The sequence below is a fragment of the Pseudopodoces humilis genome, chromosome 3 (assembly GCF_049639895.1).
Source record: "Pseudopodoces humilis isolate 2021_Gansu_Grassland_sample_001 chromosome 3, ASM4963989v1, whole genome shotgun sequence".
Taxonomy (NCBI): domain Eukaryota; kingdom Metazoa; phylum Chordata; class Aves; order Passeriformes; family Paridae; genus Pseudopodoces; species Pseudopodoces humilis.
Window position 1 is genome coordinate 36052339 of NC_142202.1, and position 19874 is coordinate 36072212.

The 19874-nt window shown below is 45.2% G+C and overlaps 1 protein-coding gene across 1 annotated transcript; it reads left to right on the top strand.

The window, feature by feature from the left end:
• The first annotated feature begins 11754 nt into the window (after window positions 1-11754).
• On the top strand, window positions 11755-19174 carry CYP1B1 (cytochrome P450 family 1 subfamily B member 1). The gene is made up of 3 exons (XM_014256001.2): window positions 11755-12820; window positions 13568-14584; window positions 16257-19174. The coding sequence occupies exons 1-3, from the start codon at window positions 12801-12803 to the stop codon at window positions 16867-16869; spliced, it is 1650 nt and encodes a 549-aa protein (XP_014111476.1). The 5' UTR covers window positions 11755-12800; the 3' UTR covers window positions 16870-19174.
• The last annotated feature ends 700 nt before the right edge of the window (window positions 19175-19874 follow it).

The following is a 19874-nucleotide window of genomic DNA, read 5'->3' on the forward strand; positions in this document are numbered from 1 at the left end:
CTAAAATACCTGGGCTATGTAAAACTGCCACAAACTTGCTCTGTCAGCTCAGATTAGTCCAGATTATTCTAAAGATACATGGTCACCTGTGCAGAGGTAATGCCAGGCTAGATAGGACTTCATTTCATATTGTTCTTATGGGTATCACATCTCCTTTCACAGCTGGCATAAAGTGTAAAAACTGTGATAGGACAAGTTTACTGTGGCAGATGGTCTGGTAACACATTGAGGTGGCATTACTGTGCATCCATGGATCCTACAGCTCAGCATGCTGGCAGATGGCTGGCCAGAGAGGAGAGCGCCTGCTGTGTGCTGCCTTGGCTTCCAACAATAAGAGCTTGAAGAGAGTTAAATGAAGGAGTTGCAGTTGTTAATGTTACCAGAAAGGAGGACTCCTCATCAATGTGAACATTAAAAATCATAGTAAAATCATCTAACAAGGCTGTTAACTAATAGGATTAAAAAAGCATTCAGATATGAGTGACATTACCAGGACAAAGAAGAGGCAGCTTCAGAACCCTGCAAGAGAAAAAATGTACGGGCTAGCACAGAGCAGGCAGCTCCCTGGCTTCTTCTACCTGCAGTGTTCAGTAAAAGTGTATTAAAGTGCACCAGGGCCAGCCCCACCCCTGCTCTGCAAAGATACCACAGGACAAACAATCCTGAAATGAGCCACAGTTAAACTCATTCACACCAATTAAAACAAGGTAGAACCACGTACATGACAACAACAGCAGAGAAACATTTTTCTAACTTGACAAAACCTCCAATGTTCTTCCAGTGTGCTTCCTCACTTTCACTTCCAGTGTTCTTCCTCAATGTGCTTCCAGTACTGTCTTGGTACCAAGATTTTCTTACATTTAAATCTTGTGTGGTGATCATGTAAGTTTTAGTCAGACATCCATAAGAGCTAGAAAAAACAGCTTCAGCCCTCATTACTTTTTAAGATATCCACCTAAATATGGAAGTCCTTATCAGTCTAAGCAAGGCAAAGGGTTTCTACCACTTAAACTTTGCTACAGGTGTCTCTTGAATACAGCGCATCCATTAATTAAATTTGACAAAGTTCCCTGAGGCTTATGCAGAGGCAAGGTTGCCATTCAGGGACTTGAGTATTGAAACTGCTGACTATCAGATAGGCACCATGAACCAATATAATTTGTATCTAGTTCTCTGCACTGCTGTTACTTAATCATCTTGGTGTCTGGCCTCTACAGCACACCCAAATCACTTGGGATACTAAGCTTGTTTCCCATGTTTGCAGCCTACTGAAGCCTTCCTCTCTAACTTGAATCAATGGGAAAATAATGACTTAAATAAAATGTTCTATTATTTTTCTTGATTGGAATAACTTTAAAGAAAATATTATTCTACTTATGTCAGTGGGATAACCTAGAAAATATTGAGTTTGTCAAGATTTTTCAAAACCTGCTGCCGTGCAAAAATGTTTACTATAAGATTAGTATGGTTGGCATGGGGGCAGTATATAAACAGTGATGCTGCAACCAGTCCTTAGTCACACCTACTGAACTCTGTACCTCCCTCCTCTCCCTCTCCCGGCCTAAGCAGTCTTTTGGGAGTGACTTCCCACTTACCCCCACAGCAGTGAGCGCCACGCAGGCAGAGCTCTGCCCACTTTGGGAACTACAGCAGATTGTTACTGCTGTCCTATTTTACCCTTGTACTTTTTCAGACTTGGCATCCACTTTTGTGACCCCTATGCAGCTGAAGATGACAGTAACTGGTTTGTCCTCCTAATCTGATGTCAGGTTGCCTATCTGAGAATGTAGAATTTTCTGAAGACATAAGACATAACTCATGGTCCAGCTGCTACAGCTTTGCAACTTGATCAAATGCAAATGCTGAGTATTAGATAGATATTCTGAACTAATCTCAACCACTCTACTTTTGTCTACTTTTTGTCTTCAGTAGGACTTTCTCTTGCATGTACATGTGAAATGTAGGCCTGCTGCTTCTTTACAGCTTCTTCATACCTGCCTCCTCACACTTCTCTTTCAGTAACATAACCCAGGATTATTTTAATGAAGGAAAAGGAAAATATTTTACTATGCTTGTCACATGCTCTTTCACAGCCTGTCTGCTGGTGGGCTTTCTCGCCCAGGGGGAAGGGAAAGGTCAAGGCACAGAAAAATACCCAAGTCTTCTTCAGCTTTCGCTCCAGGATACAGTTTATTATCCAAACATCAAATTCATAAAGTAACACGAAGCAAAGCTATCCCCTCATCCAAAGCCAGCTGCAGGGGCTCCCAGGCTTTCCATGCCAGAAAAAGGGCACACATCTTCATCTAAACCTCTGATGACTCAAGTGACAAGCAGGCAGTCTGTAACCCTTTCCTGACTGTTTAACCCTGTCACAACAGAGTTTGCAGTTGTGAATGCTTTATTCCACGACTGGAGCAGACAGTTTCACACTCTTTCAAGTTTCTAAGTGCAGAAAAACTTCATGGTTGGTTTAGATACTTTTTTAATTTTTTTTTTTTTTTGAGGGTGGTTTTTATTTTTGGGATTTTTTTGTGCTTACAGCAACAATAGGTAATTTTGCTACACTTATTAATAAACAAGTTGTGGACAGCAATATGTTGGGGTTTGGGTTTTGGTTTGTTTTTTTGGTTTTTTTTTGGTTGGTTGGGTTTTTTTTGGGTTTTTAAAATGAAAACCTTTATTCCTCAGAAGCCTGTAGGGACATTTACATTTTTATAAATATAGTGACCACAGAAAGACCAATCATGTGTTTAAGAGTTCACAGCTTTTGCAAAGTTGCTGTTAGATGTGAGTTTTCTACACTGGTATTAAGTATCAAGACAAATGGGGAAGAATTAAAATGCAGACATGCAAAATGTATTTTGGATTCTTAGAACTGTAAAAACAGGGCAAATGGTAAACAACTAAGGGAAAAAAAGAGCTTTTAAAATAAAACAAATTCCTCAAAAGGGCAGCTAAGGAGTGTTGCAAGCAAGAAGCAAAAAATCAGCAGAGGAGAAGAGGGAAAATCAAATGGATTTATTTTGAAAGGTGATTCAGATAAATGCCTTTTGCAAGTAGACCATGGTTGCCTGATGACTTTGGGCTTGTGAAGGTGCAAGGCAGAGTTGCATTGTTTGACTTAAAAACACGACTAAAAATCAGTCCATCAATCGTTGTTCTACAAATGTAAACAACATTTTCCTGGATGCTGCCTGCACAAGGTCTATCTTAAGCTACAGAACAGTAGAACAGATACTGGGCAGATCCACACACAATGATTGCTCCCAATTTTAGGGGGAATCTGAGGCAAAAAAGATTAAATGTGCTTATGTCCAGAAATGCAAATGTACACAGAGGTCTTGAAATAATAAGTCCATCTTGTTTTCTGTTATTTTAACAATCATTTTACTATGCCCTCATTTGTAAGAGTAGCACCTGACTTTCTGTACCTTTTCCTGCTGTTTCTGAGAGAAGTGTGAGTAGAAGTTCTATCCCTTAGATCCCAAAAAGCTTAATTTAACTCATGTTGCTTTCAACTCCCTGGAGATAAGAGGTGGAGCTGAGAATGAACGGGATCCCTTCAGTTTCCTGAACCTCCAAACAAAATGTGTAATTAATTCCTCTGGTGCAGCCTTTAACACTAGGTTAAAATACATACCAGCAATAAAAGCAAAAAGTTTAAGACCTCAAAGTTAAATTGCCTGGCAGATAAAGACACTTCCTTTCTGCTTGAAGACCTAGCTAATTTGATGTGAAATCACTGAAAATAAATTTTTAGCACACATCGCTAGGCTTTCCCTGCAGAGTGAGCAAGTCAGTGTGCGGGCTGAGCACTGGACCCCACATCTCCTTGCTGTAACTACGTATCTTCTGCTGTAACTATGCAACCCATGAGGGATGGATACTCTTTATAACTTGCTGAGGGAGTTTAGGTCAAATGAAACCTCTCCAAACTGTGTGGGGGCTGCATCCCATTCAATAAAATGTGGATCCCCTCTCTACCCAGGTCCCACACCTCAGTCAAGGTGTGCATCCCTGCACAATCTGCCCTGACTCTGCTGCCATGAATTATCTAATTTATAACTTCCACTTCCAATATTCTGATCTTCTGTCTGCCATGCAAGAGTATGTACAAACAGACAGTTTGTAAATATCCTACCCGCCTTTTTTGCCTAATTTTCATACAGCATTCATGATCAGTTGCAGGTGCAGCCGTGAGCAAACTACAGCTTGGGTAATGTGATCATACATTCCTCGCCTGAAGAAAGGGCAAGACTTGGTCTTCACACAAAATTGCAATAGAGGCCTTTACGTAAATGGTGGATTAATTGGGAACCAAATCAGGTTCTGTCACTTTAAAACTTTCCTCCACCCTCCATCACCTCCATCCATCAGTTGCCTGCAGCATGTATATTGAGGAATCGCGTGCAAACCTTACCATAACCCAAGGCTTAACATAAACTATGCTCTTTCAGGTCATTGGCAAATAACAGGTATATCCGGTTGTGCCTTTGTACTTGCCTGCACGCAAATTAAAAGCGCATGTAAAGTTACAATAATCAAAGTCAGTCAGGGGGAAGGGGAGGAGAGCAGGGGGATAATAACCGAGGGATCGGGTTATTTATCTTCACAGGGAATCCACTGAGAGAAGCCTCCTTGCATGCCATTTACACCTCAAAAGAAAGATAGGGGCAAACCTGGCTCTTGGCCAAAGGCATCCCCTACAGCACCCTAAACTGTGCCTAATCCTGTCTTTGTCCTGCAGCTGATAAAGACCCTGTTACCTCCGCTGCTGCTACTTCTTCCCCATGGTGCTGCACAGCATTTCAAGCTTCCTCCTTTGCTGCAGGGTGAGTGTTTCTGTGGGAGACAGCAACAGCCAGGATGGACTTTAGGCTCTTTTAATTGGAAGAATTCTCTTCTCATGGTCTCAGCTACTGCTGCTGTCACCACCTCCAGTGCACTGCTGCTTCTGCAGCTGCTTCAGCCCTTATTCCCTGACAGAGTCAGACACTCTTCCTGCAGGGTGACCCTACATCTGCTCAGTCACCCCAGGGCAGGCAAAGGCTCCCACACTGCTCTCCCTTCTAGAGGAAGTCATCAAGCCTTTGTGCAGCCACCCTGAGCCTGGGTGTGGGTTGCTTGGGAAAGGGAAGAATTTATGGCAATTTTTTTCTGTCTTTCTCCTTTGGCGTGCCATGAGATTAACAGACATTAGCAAATGCCTCTTCCCGGAGTGATGTGACAAGATGAAACCTGCCCTGACTGGCACCTGCAGTCTGTTTCCCTTATGGTCTTTGATCTGCCATTGCTGAAGGTTAGAAGACCTGAATGGCTCAGAAGCAGACACTTCCTTCGGCTTGCTTTCAAGTGCTAGGAGCATGTATGCATCAAGACTGCATTTTCTCCCTGAAAAATTTACTAAGGGATAGAGGAAGTAATATTATTATCATTATTATTATTATTATTATTATTATTATTATTATTATTATTACTATTATTATTATTACTTGTCTTACAGAAGAAGCCAACCATCTTGATAAAGATTTCAGCCCTTACACAGAATACTTTGAAATTCTCCTAAACTGAATTTCCCATCACTGACTACAGATGCCACAAAGGGAGTTTCCCCTTTTCCACTGGTTTGAATATACATTCTCCAAATCTTTGTTCAAATTAAAAAATGTGGAAACAAATAACTCCCATTTCCCCTACCCTGGGGAGGAGCATAAATAATTCTATAGGCTAGGGTATTACCTGCATACATCACAGTCCCAAATATTTGAGTAATTTCATTTACCACTGAAATGCAGCTACTGCTGGAGGCAAAAGCACCAAACCCTTGGACAGCAGAGCAGAGGAAGCCAAGAATGCCCTGCTGCAGAGGGGTGTGCTAATGTTTCCTCAGCCAAGCTTTATCAGCCAAATCACAGAAGGTCCTGGTTCAGATTTGAGCATTTTCACCTGACAGGATACTTCAGTGAAGCCAGTGTAGCATAACCACTGTTTCTGCTGGATGATCTATCCCTCTGCAGCTTTTCCACAAATACTACTCAACAGTTTATTGAGCTGCAGGAGTGGAAGGGAGAAGGAGGTGAGCATGTTTCTTGACTAATTTGAGCAGGGCTATCTAAGAGATGACATTTACAAGAAACTCCTTGACTGACATGAAATTTATTAGGTCCATAACATGAATCTCCTTTGGGAAATCCCAGCTAAAGGCCTGTCTTTTCACAATTAAAAGCTAGGGAAAGTCCTCATGATGGACAAATTATTGTGTTCCTCTTTGTTTCAGCTGCCATCTCAACAATCAATTTGTGCCCAGTGCCACCTCCTCTCTCAGAGCACCTGAAAATCTGAAAGCAGCAATAAGGATAACAGTGTTTTTAAATGTTAAAATCTTCCCATTGTAAAATTTCAATCTTCTAGACAAGAAATTACTCCAGGTACTATGGAATCCATGCCTAACAGTACAAGAAATGTCAACATATCCATGTGAATATGTAGGTAAGCAGAGAAGGCTTTTCAAAAGTTAGGATAGAAGCCCAAAGGAGAATTCTGAAATTCAACTTGGATAGCTTAACAGAGAGAACTAGCTTCAAATTGTGTTGTCCATTTTATTATTTTGACCACTTGTCCTGCTGTCAAGCACCAAAAATGGCACACACCAAACGCAAACTGAAGAACCCAAATTACTGATATTTGTATCATGGGAAATGATGATATTTGTGCCATGGGAAATTATTGGTTTGGAAGCTTTGAGATGAATATTTATAGGCTGGAATAATCGATGGCTAGGATGCTTAGGGGACAATATAAGAAAACCCATATTCTCATCAAAGAACTGCAAGTTTCTTCATTCCATCTGCGAGTGCTTCACTATCTTCTCCCTCTGTGCTGAAGGGTCAGACCCCTGCTAGTGTCTACTTGCACAGAGTTCCCTTAGTTGGAAACTCTGGGCTCTCCTTTACTTATAATCTTACCCTACTTTAATAATCTTCGGTAATAATCTTTGATAATAAAATCTGTCTGGAATTTTCTAAAACTGCCCCCCCCCCCCCCCAATCCATATTTCACAGGGTAATCTTTAGAAATGTTCTGTCCAAAACAGTCAAATTTACTCATGAGAACAAGGAAAATAAGCGTTCATGTTAAAATATGAAGGGGCATTTTCTTTGAGAAATTTTGTCTAATGCTCTAATGCAGGGCCTTGACATTTGTCTGGGTAATATCTTTTCTCTTTGTGCCTTGTTCTCTTCCCTTGATAATTCACTCAGATTTGGAAAAATGTGCAAACTCTGAATAACTGTGTTTTTCAAATCCATAGTAAAGGTTTTGTAGAACTTCACAGGCAAATCTTCGAAACCTTAACTCCTAGAGAATATGCTTCTGCCTGTGGGGAATTAGATTTTGCTTTTAGCTATAGCTCAGGACTGTTTTGAACAGTATTTGACAATACTCCGAGCATACAAGTGCACTGGCATTTTTTAAAATGAAAATATTAAAATCTTAGTGTTAATAAAGCAATTGCACTACAAAAATAGTTGTTTAGGTAGTAGAATCACTACTACTGATACAACACCCAACAAAGTCTGGAAAACAAAGGTGAAATATAATATTGATGGTTAACATGATAACAATATTGGTCCTAAGCAATGTTTTAATTTTAATTTTAAAGCTTTGAAGTGACCTAGATATAAGAGCTAGCTATATATAGTAAAGGCTATAAGATTTAGATACTTCAATATAAAAATGGGCATGGGCAGCACTGCTCTTGGTTCTGCAAACCTCAAAACCAGTGTGAGGATGCAAAGCTGCCAGATGTCCCTGGGAGCCCCCACTTGCTGAAGCAGGAGAGTGAGCAGGCACAGCAGTTTGCCCACATGTCACATTTGAGGACAGATGCAATAATGCGCACCTTGAGTAGTGTCTAATCTTTCATGAATGTTATTTAATCCACCTACTTCAGCCTACTTCTTTCAGAGCACTTTAAAAGAATTTGTACAGTGTCAGTAAGAAGACACATAAAAAATACCACAGATGAGGGCCCAACAGTGTGTAAATTTTGCTCTTTTGCCTTATAGCAGAAGGTAGTTTAAAAAGTCTTCTCAAAAGGTATCCACAAAGGTATCATCTCTGTGTTTTCCTCTTAAGAAAGACTAAGCTGTATGGTTTCATCTAATACTGCCAAAAAAAGGGCAGCAAACTTTGGAAAGAAATACCGTAGGAATCAGGCAAAATTAGAAGTTTCAGAATCAAGTTTTATGCTTGAATTAAGTATAGCTCCATGTCCTCATTTCTGTAATCATACCTGTGTGTTGCCTGTGTGGAAGCAGACCACAATGTATGCCTTTAATTTGTAAGTAACGTGAAAAATGCAAACAGATGGAGAGGCTACAGAATTGTCTACCACTGAGCTGAGCCCCAGCAAGTACCGGGAGGTTCCTTGCCTTCCCACTGCAGCTGTGGGAATTTGGCTCAGAATTAGATGCCAGATTTAGGTCTTTCAATAGTAAAGCAGAATTGAAAACGTGAGCTGGGAAGTCAGTGGGAATGCAGGGAAGGGTGAAAGACCAAAGAAAGCTGCAAGTTAATGAAGGTTAAGAATGCAATATGCAACCACAAATACATATGCTTTAAAAAGCATACCACAAATGCTTTATTTTAGGCCACAGTGAGTGGCCTAAATCAATAATCCTGAATCATGGAGCTCCAGCTGGCTCCTATATATGCCTGGCACTCTGGGTAGCACTGAGGATGTGGCTCCTTCAATTTTGCTTACCTCTCATGTTTGGCATAACCAAAAAGCTGCCAAACTGAGCCAAACCAGGAGCCTGCATCAGAAATGATCTCACTATCACCCACACTTGTGGTGCCACTGTCTCAGATTAGCTCACTCAGATTAGACACTGAACACTCAGTACAGCTAGGTAAGGCCAAGGAAGCAGGGACACCTCTGTGGTGCAGAGCAGCAAGCACAGATGGTGGCCACAGAGCCAGCAGCCATGAGGTGGCACAGCAGCTGAACTGAGCAGATCTGCTCCAGATCTGAAACTACTGGAAGCATAATGGTAACCCTGCATCACATGGGATAGCCACATAAATGTAGTCTGAGTGATCTGCTCCAAACACAGAGGTTTACAGGTTCTTATTCTGATTGTACTCTGGTTGTTGTAGTGGTGATCTTCCTGACTTATAGCGCTACTGAGACTAAGGCTGAACGCTAGAGGTACATAAATACATCCGTACAATTTTAAGCAGCCTGAAACAATAGGATATTGCACTTGGTTACATTTCCAAGTGATTTGTGTTTTACAGCTATGCTACTTGCTTATTCATCTTTTATAGTATTGTGCAACACTCAGAATCAGACAATCAGAAACAGCATTGCCAAGGATTGTTTAACAATGAATGGCTTGGATCACTCTACAAATGGTAAACAATTTGTACAAGCTCTAGGCTGAGGCAATCCCAGGATAAAACATTGCTCAACTAATCCACCTTGGGATTTTGTAAAATTAAGAGAGTGGAGGAAAAGACCCATAGTCCCAGATATGGGAGAGAAATCTAGTGTTGGAGGGCTCTCCGTGGAAAGATGCAAAAGGAAGAGGTAAGAAAAGAAAATAGAACAATGAGATCAATGAGATATTGACCATGGTAAATTCCAGCTGATGCTCATGAGGATTTATGAGCAGCTCATCAGTATTCAAAAGCAAAGGCAAGGGCTGCTATGGTTAGAAGTAAAACTAAGAACTGATTCTTTAACACCTGATTTAGGTAAGTAATTCTTAACACTTGTAAAAATCTCCTAGGGGTTAAGGAGTTTTCTTGTAAGAGGGAGGACTGTGGCAGACATAAAAATTCTCTCTCAAAGGGCAAATTAAGGCTCTCTAGGTTGTGCAATTCCTCCTCCTTTATCAAATTTCTACCTCCACAACAAGGATGCTTGTTCACATAGGTAAGCAACTTTATTCAGAGTTACAGAGGTACTGATAACCCCCACAAACCCTGCATCTGGCATTCCTACCAAATCAATCAAGATTTTTAAGAGATTAGGCCTGAATTCCTCTCCCTTAATCCCAAACCAACTCACTTGTAGCCCTTCAACTCCTTTTCTTTTCCATATATTATATCAAGCAGGATTTTCTAGACCTCAGAAATAATTCATTTTACGTGGCATACATTTTCAGAGATTCAGTCTTCAGTGCCTAACAAAACCAACCAACTCAGGAATCTGGGACTGGTTTCAGGATCTGCATCTCAATTAAGTCCCTAGAACTGGGAAAAAAAAGAACATCCATTCTTTTAAGAGCAATTCTGAACTCCTATGTTCTACAAACAAAAGAGGTGGGCAATATGTAGAATGTAACAGAGACTGAGGGACTAATCAAGGTCACATAGAATCAGAGCCTAAAAAATTGGGTGAATGTTCAGTGTATACAGTCAAAAGAATACTCAGGCTATAATAACTGCAATAGGGAGCCAAAGCTACAAATAGTACAGGGGGACTAGGTGGTACTATCACCACAGAAGAAATTATCTAAAATAGGTTTTCTTCCTTTCCTAATAGTGACAGAAATCCTGAAGACCAAAGAGAAGTGAAATAAAAGATTTTCCTTACAGAAAAAAAAAAAGTACCAGGATTTAAAACTTCTAGGCTCCTGCCTTAATTTTTGAGTTTGCAAGTCATGATAGTGGAAATATATTATTTTCTCTGTACTTCCTGCAAGTAGCCAGGAACAATCCAATTGCAATACAACTAGTTTAGTTGCTGAATCAAATTAGGTTTAGGGACTCACTAAGGAGAGCTGGAATGCCTGGAGTTTAGGCAACTTTGTACCACAGTCACCAAGAAAAGGGCAAATTTACCTGCTGGCAATAGCAAATGCCCAGCACTATAACATAAAGCTCAGGAAACTGATCCAAGCTAGTCCTTACCACCCAGATCCAGTGCCTGGCACAGATCTTCTGTTCAGTGGAAAAAATCAGTGCCACCCAGATCTTTTTCTGGAACTTTGCCAGTAGATGTCTCTTCTTTGACATGAGAAGAAGGAGGGAGTAGTGACAGCTTTTCCATAGCCGAGTGGCTATAGCATGTGAAATTTGGGTTCAATCTTCTGATAGTGATGGAGATATCAGAACACCCTAACCTTACTCCCATAGGGATGAAGCTGTCTTTGCTCATTTTTTGAAGCTGGGGGTATGTGTGCAGTATCCTTCCACTTCACCCTAGAAGTGAGACTGGGAAAGAAAAGCTCACTTTTCCCAGCACTGCTCAGAAAAAGTGGTTTTGACACCTCTGTTACTTGGCAATAACAGGAAGAAGCTCCAAGCCAACAGATGATCCAAAGCTGATGCTAGTCTGAGCAAGAAGGAGCATCACCGTCTGGAAGAGCCTGGGACAGTGACAACAATCAGGATTACACTTTTTAGCAAAGATAGAAGCAGTAGCAGCCTGGCCAGGACCAGGCTCACATCCTGAGCTGGGCTGACTCCCAGCATCTAATTTTGTCTAATCCCTAAATGCTACCAAAACATTGTATTTTCTTCTCATGACGTGACTGTAAGGAATCTGAAATAAATGTTATATTTTCATATTTTTCTTGTTACTGCAAAAAATGACAAGAACAAAGCAAGTGCGTTCTGTTTTCTTGAGGAACGATTTCCTCCATATCTGGGGGTTTTGCAGTCCCGGTTCTCCCGGGGCGCCGGAAAGCCCGGGGGGGCTTGGAGCGCAGTGCCCACACGCCTCTTGCCAGCTCTCCCAGTGCGGGCGGAGGCGCCAGATTTAAGAGTAAAAAGGTGCCGTAAGCGGGAGAGAAGCGAACTCAGGGCGGAGGCGAGGCCGGAGGGCACCGGAGCCGGCCGAGGTGCGAGCTGCCCGGCGCTTCCCAGCCTCATTCTCCCCTGAGCTGGTGTCAGGTATTGCGAGGAGGGGTAGGGGCCCGGGGAGGAGATGGCTGGAGGCTTTCCAGCCCCGGCTCACGCAATGCTAACTCCGCACGCAACGGGGAGGCGACAGGCGGAGGAGGGGAAGCTCTTCGGCTTCCTCAGCCCCTAAGATGCAGGCGAGACTTCGCCTCCCGACAGCGAGAGCTGCGAGCCCGCCCGCCACCCCGCTCCCCTGCCGGCACCTCCTCCGCTAAAACTTTTGGCCCCGGCCATAAAACCATCCGCGGCTCAGCCGCTCCGCTTGGCGAGGGCCCAAGGGCAGCTGGCAAATAACTGCGACCCCTCAAGCCAGGGGACGGGCCAGGCAGCGGCGATTTGCCAGCGGGGCCGTCCGCGTCCCGCCCGCACCGCGCCGCGCACCGCGGATGCCGGCGGGTTAAAAGCCGGGACTGGCAATGCCAGGAGCCCAGAGGTGGCGGCTCCGGTTCCGGCTGAGCCTGAGAGCAGCGGGCCGTCCTCTCCGCGCCCTCTGAGCCTCTCGCTCTCGCTCCCTGCAGCGGGCTAGGCTGGCCCCGTCCCGTCCCCGCAGCCCAGCAGGCGGGTGGGAGGGAGAGAGAGAGGGAGGGGGCGCAGCAGCCCGCTCGCTCCAGGTCAGCGGGGCTGCTCGGGGCAGGTGGCTGCCTTGGGGCGAGGTCCGAAGGGTTAAAGAGCTGGGAAGGTGATAACTGCGCTGGGATCGGGCGCAACTGGCACTTGGCTGCGCATGACCTGCCAAGCTCCGGCTGACAGGTACCGGGGCTCCTAATGAGTTTCCCAAAGGTTTGGATCTGAACGCCGCAGTCGCCGCTCTCCTCGGAGCCGCAGCTGCCCATTAAAGCTGCCGCCGGCTGCACAGCTCCTCTCCATCCTCCTCAAGGTCTCGGATGGTAGCAGCGTGCAACAGGTCAGTTCTGCTACTAGAGCCCGCCGCTTATTTCACCCCTCCATCCCCTCTCTGCTTCTGGAAGGCTGGAGCGAATGGTAGGAGCGGGCTGCCCCCGGGCACGGGGATGGGAAGCGGGACCAGTCAGCACTGCTACAGCAGAGTCCTCAGGCATCCTCCACAGCCCATCCCCGGGACCGCAGACTGCCAGCCTGCGGTGCCGCGACGGGCCCGAAGGTGCGGGGAGGGGGGAATAGCTCGGGACGAAGAGGGCTCCGTGGCCGCGTGCGGAGGTTTCCCTGGAGCAGAGGGAAATTCCGACAGTGGGGCGGGTAACCCGTTTCTTGCAGGGGATTTTCCGCCGAGGGCAGGGATGCGCAGCACCGGAATTAACCTGTCTCCGGCGCACGGCAACTGCCTGCATCTGCGGAGGATCGTCAGGAAAGAGCATCCTCCTGCTTCCCACTGTGCGTCTCAGCCGTGACCAGGATTTCTCGCTGAGAACTTTCCCTACCGGCGGAGAGAGACCAGCGCCTGCCCCGCCAAATACGACTTCGATCTCTTATTAAGAGCTTGCCACTTGATTATCGATTCTCCCTTGTTTTTCGCACAGGATTCGGGGGGCTTTAGGCACGCGAGGAGCGAGGACTTGCCCGGACTCCGAGCGCCGGGACGGCTGCCGGCACTTCCCCTCGGCCAGCGCGCCCCGTCCGGGCTTCCCCCTGCCCGCGGGGACGCTGCCTGCTGACCTCTCCCTTTCCCTTGCAGCATGGCCCTCGAGAGGCTCGGGGAAACGCTGCGCAGCATCCCCCCTTTGCAAAGCTCCCTCCTGCTCCTCCTCTGCCTGCTCGTCGCCATCCACCTGGGCAAGCTCCTCCTGCAGCATCAGCAGCGTCGGCGGCAGGGCCAGCGCCGGGCGCCGCCGGGCCCTTTCCCCTGGCCCCTGATCGGCAACGCGGCGCAGCTGGGCAGCGCCCCGCACCTCTCCTTCGCCCGGCTGGCCAGCACCTACGGCGCCGTGTTCCAGCTGCGCCTGGGGCGCTGGCCCGTGGTGGTGCTGAACGGGGAGCGCGCCATCCGCCAGGCCCTCGTCCGCCAGGGGGCCGCCTTCGCCGGCCGCCCGCCCTTCCCGTCCTTCCAGCTGGTGTCGGGCGGGCTCAGCCTGGCCTTCGGCGGATACTCGGAGCTCTGGAAGCTGCACCGGCGGGCGGCGCACGCCACGGTGCGCGCCTTCTCCACGGGCAGCCCGGCCACCCGCCGCCTGCTGGAGCGGCACCTGGTGGGCGAGGCGCGGGCCCTGGTGGCGCTGCTGGTGCGGGGCAGCGCCGGCGGCGCCTTCCTCGACCCCTCGCGCGTCCTGGTGGTGGCCGTGGCCAACGTGATGAGCGCCCTGTGCTTCGGCCGCCGCTACAGCCACGGCGACGGAGAGTTTCTGCGCATCGTGGGGCGCAACGAGCAGTTCGGGCGGGCGGTGGGCGCCGGCAGCCTGCTGGATGCGCTGCCCTGGCTCCAGCGCTTCCCCAGCCCCGTCCGCGCCGCCTACCGCGCCTTCCGCGACCTCAACCGCGACTTCTACGGCTTCGTCCGCGGCAAGTTCCTGCAGCACCAGCGCAGCCTGCGCCCCGGGGCCGCCCCCCGGGACATGATGGACGCCTTCATCCGCCTGCAGCGGGAGCAGCCGCGGCTGCAGCTCGAGCACGTGCCCGCCACAGTCACCGACATCTTCGGCGCCAGCCAGGACACCCTCTCCACCGCCCTGCAGTGGCTCCTCATCTTCCTCATCAGGTACGCGCCGGCGGAGGCGGCAGCACTCCGGCCCGGGGTAGGGGGGAGACGTGGGACCCCGCCTGGGGTGCGAGCGCCCGGGGGAGCCCCATTTAAACTGCGCCGCACTGGCAAAGGCGCTGTCTGGGAGGGCTCCCGAGGCGGGAGCAGCCGGCCCGAGCCAGCCCGTGGAGCTCCGGGCCCGGGCATAGCCGGGGGCGCGGCCCCGGAGGGGAGCCACCGTCGGGTCGGCGGTCTGCGAGAGCGGGCAGCGCCAGCCCGTGCAGAGCCGGGTGCCTCAGAGGGCTCCGATTAACTGACACGGAAGCTCCGGGAAACCTGCCAGAAAGAGATAAGAAAGTATAAAAGAAATCCCACCCTACTCAGGCAGTCGGGTTATGGTGCATAAGGAGAGGCTGACAGAAAGGCGGCCGAACAAAACCTGAAAGTAAGAGATTTTAGCAGGTCAAGATCAAGGAGATCATAGGAACAGGATAACAGCTGCTTAAGCACGATAAAGAGTTCGTGCACCGGTTTACAAGCCCGCTATTATGCTGAGCTGCCGTTGCGTGTGCCTTCCTTGCCATTGCGTGACTGGGCAAGGCAGAGCCCTCGGGCAGCCGGCGGGAGCGCTGCCCTGGCACCGGCCCGTCCGCCGGGGAAACTCGGACACGGGAGGTGCTTTCAGACAAGGTGCCATTACACTGACTCTCTTGCCTTTTACTCTTTTACTGACTCTCTCTCCGGCTTTTACTTTCACCGCCTGCGTAATTAGTTGGTTTATGCAAACATTATTTACTCAGTCATTTCTTGAAAAACAGGCAAATATTTAACTCTCCAGCTAAGGGTGTGATGCCCAGTGTTCACGGAACTTCTGGGTTTCTCCCCATTTCTCATGTTCGCCCAGCATTTGACATGTGAGTCTGCTGCAAGGAGGAAAAAGCAAGGATGGAGAAGCCAAACTTGAACACTTAAAGCAAATGAAGGCTCCTGGGCAGAATGTGTGTTTTTAGACAAGAAAAAGATGTATTAACATTTTGATCTTATTTGGTTACCGTGTAGCCTTCCAAAATGTCCAGACTTCAAGACAGTCATCTTTAAATACATTATAGAAAAAACATAATTTGATATTAATTAGAAAATATCTTCTCAAACTAAAAGTGGGATGTTCATAAAGCCATTCTGACAATTTAATATTTGGGATTTTTTTTTTTCTAGTTTAGAAACCTCCAGGCTTTCAAAGGTATTAAATATATCTAGTGATAACAAACTCCATGCTAACTTTTAAAAGTCACATACAGGGTTGGAAAATCAAATATTTGTTCCCGTGGAAAATCCAATACTTAGAAGAGACAAGTAATTCTAGTTTTAGAATTAACTTTCAACATTAGATCAGAATATTCAGTTTCAACACACTTTAGGCCACTGTTATTCTTCATGTTCAGAGTCACTTATGTGGGATATTAAAGTAAAAACTGAGCAAATCTAAAATTACACCATGGATGTAAAATTACCCATGGGACGTTTGTTTTTTTCTCAAAGTTTTCAACTGAGGTCTACACATTCCTGCTCAAACTGCATCATTTAGGATAGTGGTGAGATTCTGTGAAAAATGTCTACAGCAAGGATTATTTGTAAGAAAAGTCCTTTGAAAGTGTTATGTATGCACACACATTCTTGCTTTAAATGACAGGTATCCGAAAGTGCAGGCTAAAATGCAAGAGGAAGTGGATAGGATTGTTGGAAGAGACCGTCTGCCGTGTGTTGAAGATCAGCCTCACCTGCCCTACATCATGGCTTTCCTGTACGAATCCATGCGTTTCAGCAGCTTTGTGCCTGTGACTATCCCGCATGCCACCACAACCAACACCTTCATCATGGGCTACCTCATTCCCAAGGACACCGTCATCTTTGTCAACCAGTGGTCAGTGAATCATGATCCAGCAAAATGGTCTAACCCGGAGGATTTTGATCCAACAAGATTCCTGGATGAGAACGGGTTCATCAATAAAGATCTCACTAGCAGCGTGATGATTTTCTCCTTGGGAAAGCGTCGGTGTATTGGAGAGGAGTTATCCAAGGTGCAGCTCTTTCTCTTTACCTCCATACTGGTGCATCAGTGCAATTTTACTGCTAATCCAAACGAGGACCCTAAAATGGACTTTACCTACGGGCTGACCATTAAACCTAAGCCGTTCACCTTGAATGTTACGCTTAGAGGTACGATGGATTTGCTAGATCAGGCTGTCCAAAGACTGCAAGCAGAGAAAGCAGCCAGTGAAAGTCAGCTGTCAGCAAATGCCTAAGCAATAAACCTTGCATCTACAGATAATCTCACTCTCTTTTTAGATTTGTATAACTCAGAGCTTGTTCTGGTAATATTTTTGGTACATAGCCAATATTACACATTATAAAAGCAGAAAGAAAAGTTGCACAAGGTATAATTCAGTCATCTTTTTAATTCTAGAAGGAGAGCCAGGGGAACAATATATTAAATGGTAAAACATATGCAATTTGAAAGTAAGCCTTTTCTTTTCTAGCTTGTTCACAGAAGTTATCATTGTAAAGTGCTTTTTATCTACTGACTGGTTGGAGCATCTCCAGGAACTGTCTCTATAATCGTTTCCATGTCTCCATCCACGATGCCTTAACTCTAAGTTTGCCTTCACTGACTCCACATTCAGAAGTGAAATTTCTTATTAAAAACAAACAAAAGCAGGTGCTCAGAACACTGCAGCCTGCTTCTGAATTTACTCTGCAGGAAATTGCCATAGGCTCATGGCAGCGCTGGTGTTGTGGCTGCTGGGATGTACGTTAATGCCTCAATAATAAGTGTTCACGTGATTTTTGGTAAAATGGCAATGTAAAGTCTTGCCTTCAGCATTCCAAAATGTTTACATAAATGCCTGAAAAAAATAAAAGTTTTGCTTGAGAGCATGTTTGATACTAAAATTCATGTTTTATATGAAAATAAACAGAATGTCCTAATATAGTAACTTTACACAAAGTTTTGAAAGACCAGAATTTCTAAGTCATTAGATGGCAAGGGTGATACAAATCATATGCTAATCTGTTCATTAGCATGTTCCTTAACAAAGTAAACATTTGAATCAGATTTATAAAGGTACAGCTGAACTTTATGGTTCTTTATGAAGGAGTTAATACTGTTGTCCCTAAGCACATAGTTAAGTCCAGTAAAATCCACATCGGCCAGGTTAGGCAGAAGTGAGACTGGATTGTTTTTAATATTAAAAATGTATCACTTTTTTATACTAAAACATTAATGCCACAAGCCTCAAGTAAAGCATACAGCAAATAATACCCATATTCATTAGTCACTCTGTTAGGTTGAGTTAAATAGTATATCTGAATATGAACTATATACTTTTAGTACAATTTGTTTGGAACAAAGTCTCAGAAGGAAAAGTAGCATTACACATCCTAATTAAAGTACCCATTAACTGAACAAAAAGTACTTTTACTGTATTTGTGAGGCAAAGTTCATAAAATTTAAAAGAACCCACATATTATTTTAAAGTAAAACACACATGAAACTTTATGGTGTTGAACCTCCAGTTGTGCAGCTTTGTGAAACAAACATTGTTTCTCTAGAAGGCAAACAGCCCTGTGTAAATGCCTGATTTGAAAAGTGTTGGGCACTTCTTTGGGGCTGCGGGTCACCTTCAATCACATATGAAATCCATCAGACATGAGAGTGCCTCACAGGACTTGCTGTGCTCATCTGAGTACCAGATAAAGTACTAGTAGAGCTAAAAAAACAAGAGTTCAGCGCTACACAGTGAAGTAGCTCTGCTGAGACCTAAGCAAGTAAGGATTTGCACTGTGACTTTCAATAGATGGCCAGTCGTAGTCACGCTGGCAACTGGGGCAGAGCTCCTGCTGACGCTGGGAAGAGCTGGGTTAACAACACAACCCCAATCTGATGTACAAGTTCACTACTGATTTTAAAAACCTGAATCCAGCCTACAAGCACTGCTCTATAACCCCCCACACTAATAATGTACCTGTTTAAAGTCTCTGACTTCATATGGCATCTCTTTTTAGAGCTAAAAAAAGCTTTCTGCTACACACACATGGAGTAACCTCAGGTGTTTTTCTGAATTATGTACAAGTTTGTGATATCACAGAACTTAGCCTATACCTGTGAAAAGCTTTATAAGATACTTGGCATTTTCATACAGAGATCTACATTAGATCAAATGCTAGCAGAACAATTTTTCTTTTACCTCTTTAAGTCCTGTTATTAAAACAAATAAATTATGTAACCTACAGCTGAATAGCTATTCTAATGCAAGGATCATTGATTCATATTTTAATAAAAAATGGCTTCTGCAATTTTGTACTTTTCCAAAAGCTTTAACTGTGCATTGGCTACTAGTGCAAAAATCCATCCACGCTGCTGATGTCAGTCAGGGGGTTACACACTATATAGTTGTCGGTCATGTAATGCCTCATGTAATCTGTGACATTACTCAAATTTAGTAGCACCTATTTAGAATGTATGCAGTCATTTAGCAAGCTAAATTCTATGGTCATTTTGAGATGTATCATTATGTTACCAAAATACTAAATAAAATTATTCTTACACTACCATTGCTTAGTTTATATACAGCTTTCTAACATCAAGAAAATTATTATTTCTGATTTGGAAAGTATTATTATTTTAGATATTTGTTCATATACTTTGTATCTTCTTCCCATTCCTGGATTTTAAGGTTTTTCCTCCATGTTGCCCTTACATCTCCTCAGGTCTGTCTGCCTTTCATGCCTTGCCATCTGTGTTCAACTTCCTAATGCTCCTTGCTAAGAACATTCCCTGCTGCTTGCCTCAGCATTGATCTGAAGTCTTCCATGTCTTTTGCTTTTTTTTTCTAATACCTCTTAATCTCTCCTCAGCCTGCACAATCTCCTCTGCTATGTTCTTCCCTCTGGCATTTCAGTTTACTTCCGCCTCCCCTATTTTCAAGCCCACAGACTGGTTTTCCTTTCTCTTTTTCCCTCCTATATATAGTGCTGGCATCTCTATACTTCTGGCACTGGGGACCAATTTGTGCTCTTTTGGCCTGGGTATATAGTCAGGAGTGCCAGGAATGGAAATCTCAGGGCCAAACAGGTCTTGACGTGCCCTTGCAGAGCAATCTCTCACAAAATGAAGGCAGCCCTGTGGTGAAGGGTGGCTGTTACTGACAATGTAAAACATTTCTTCATGATGAAGCATCTCTCCCACCCCTTGATCTTCTTTTCCTCATTCTGCTACACAAGCCTTCTTACTTCAGAGCTGTCTTAGAAA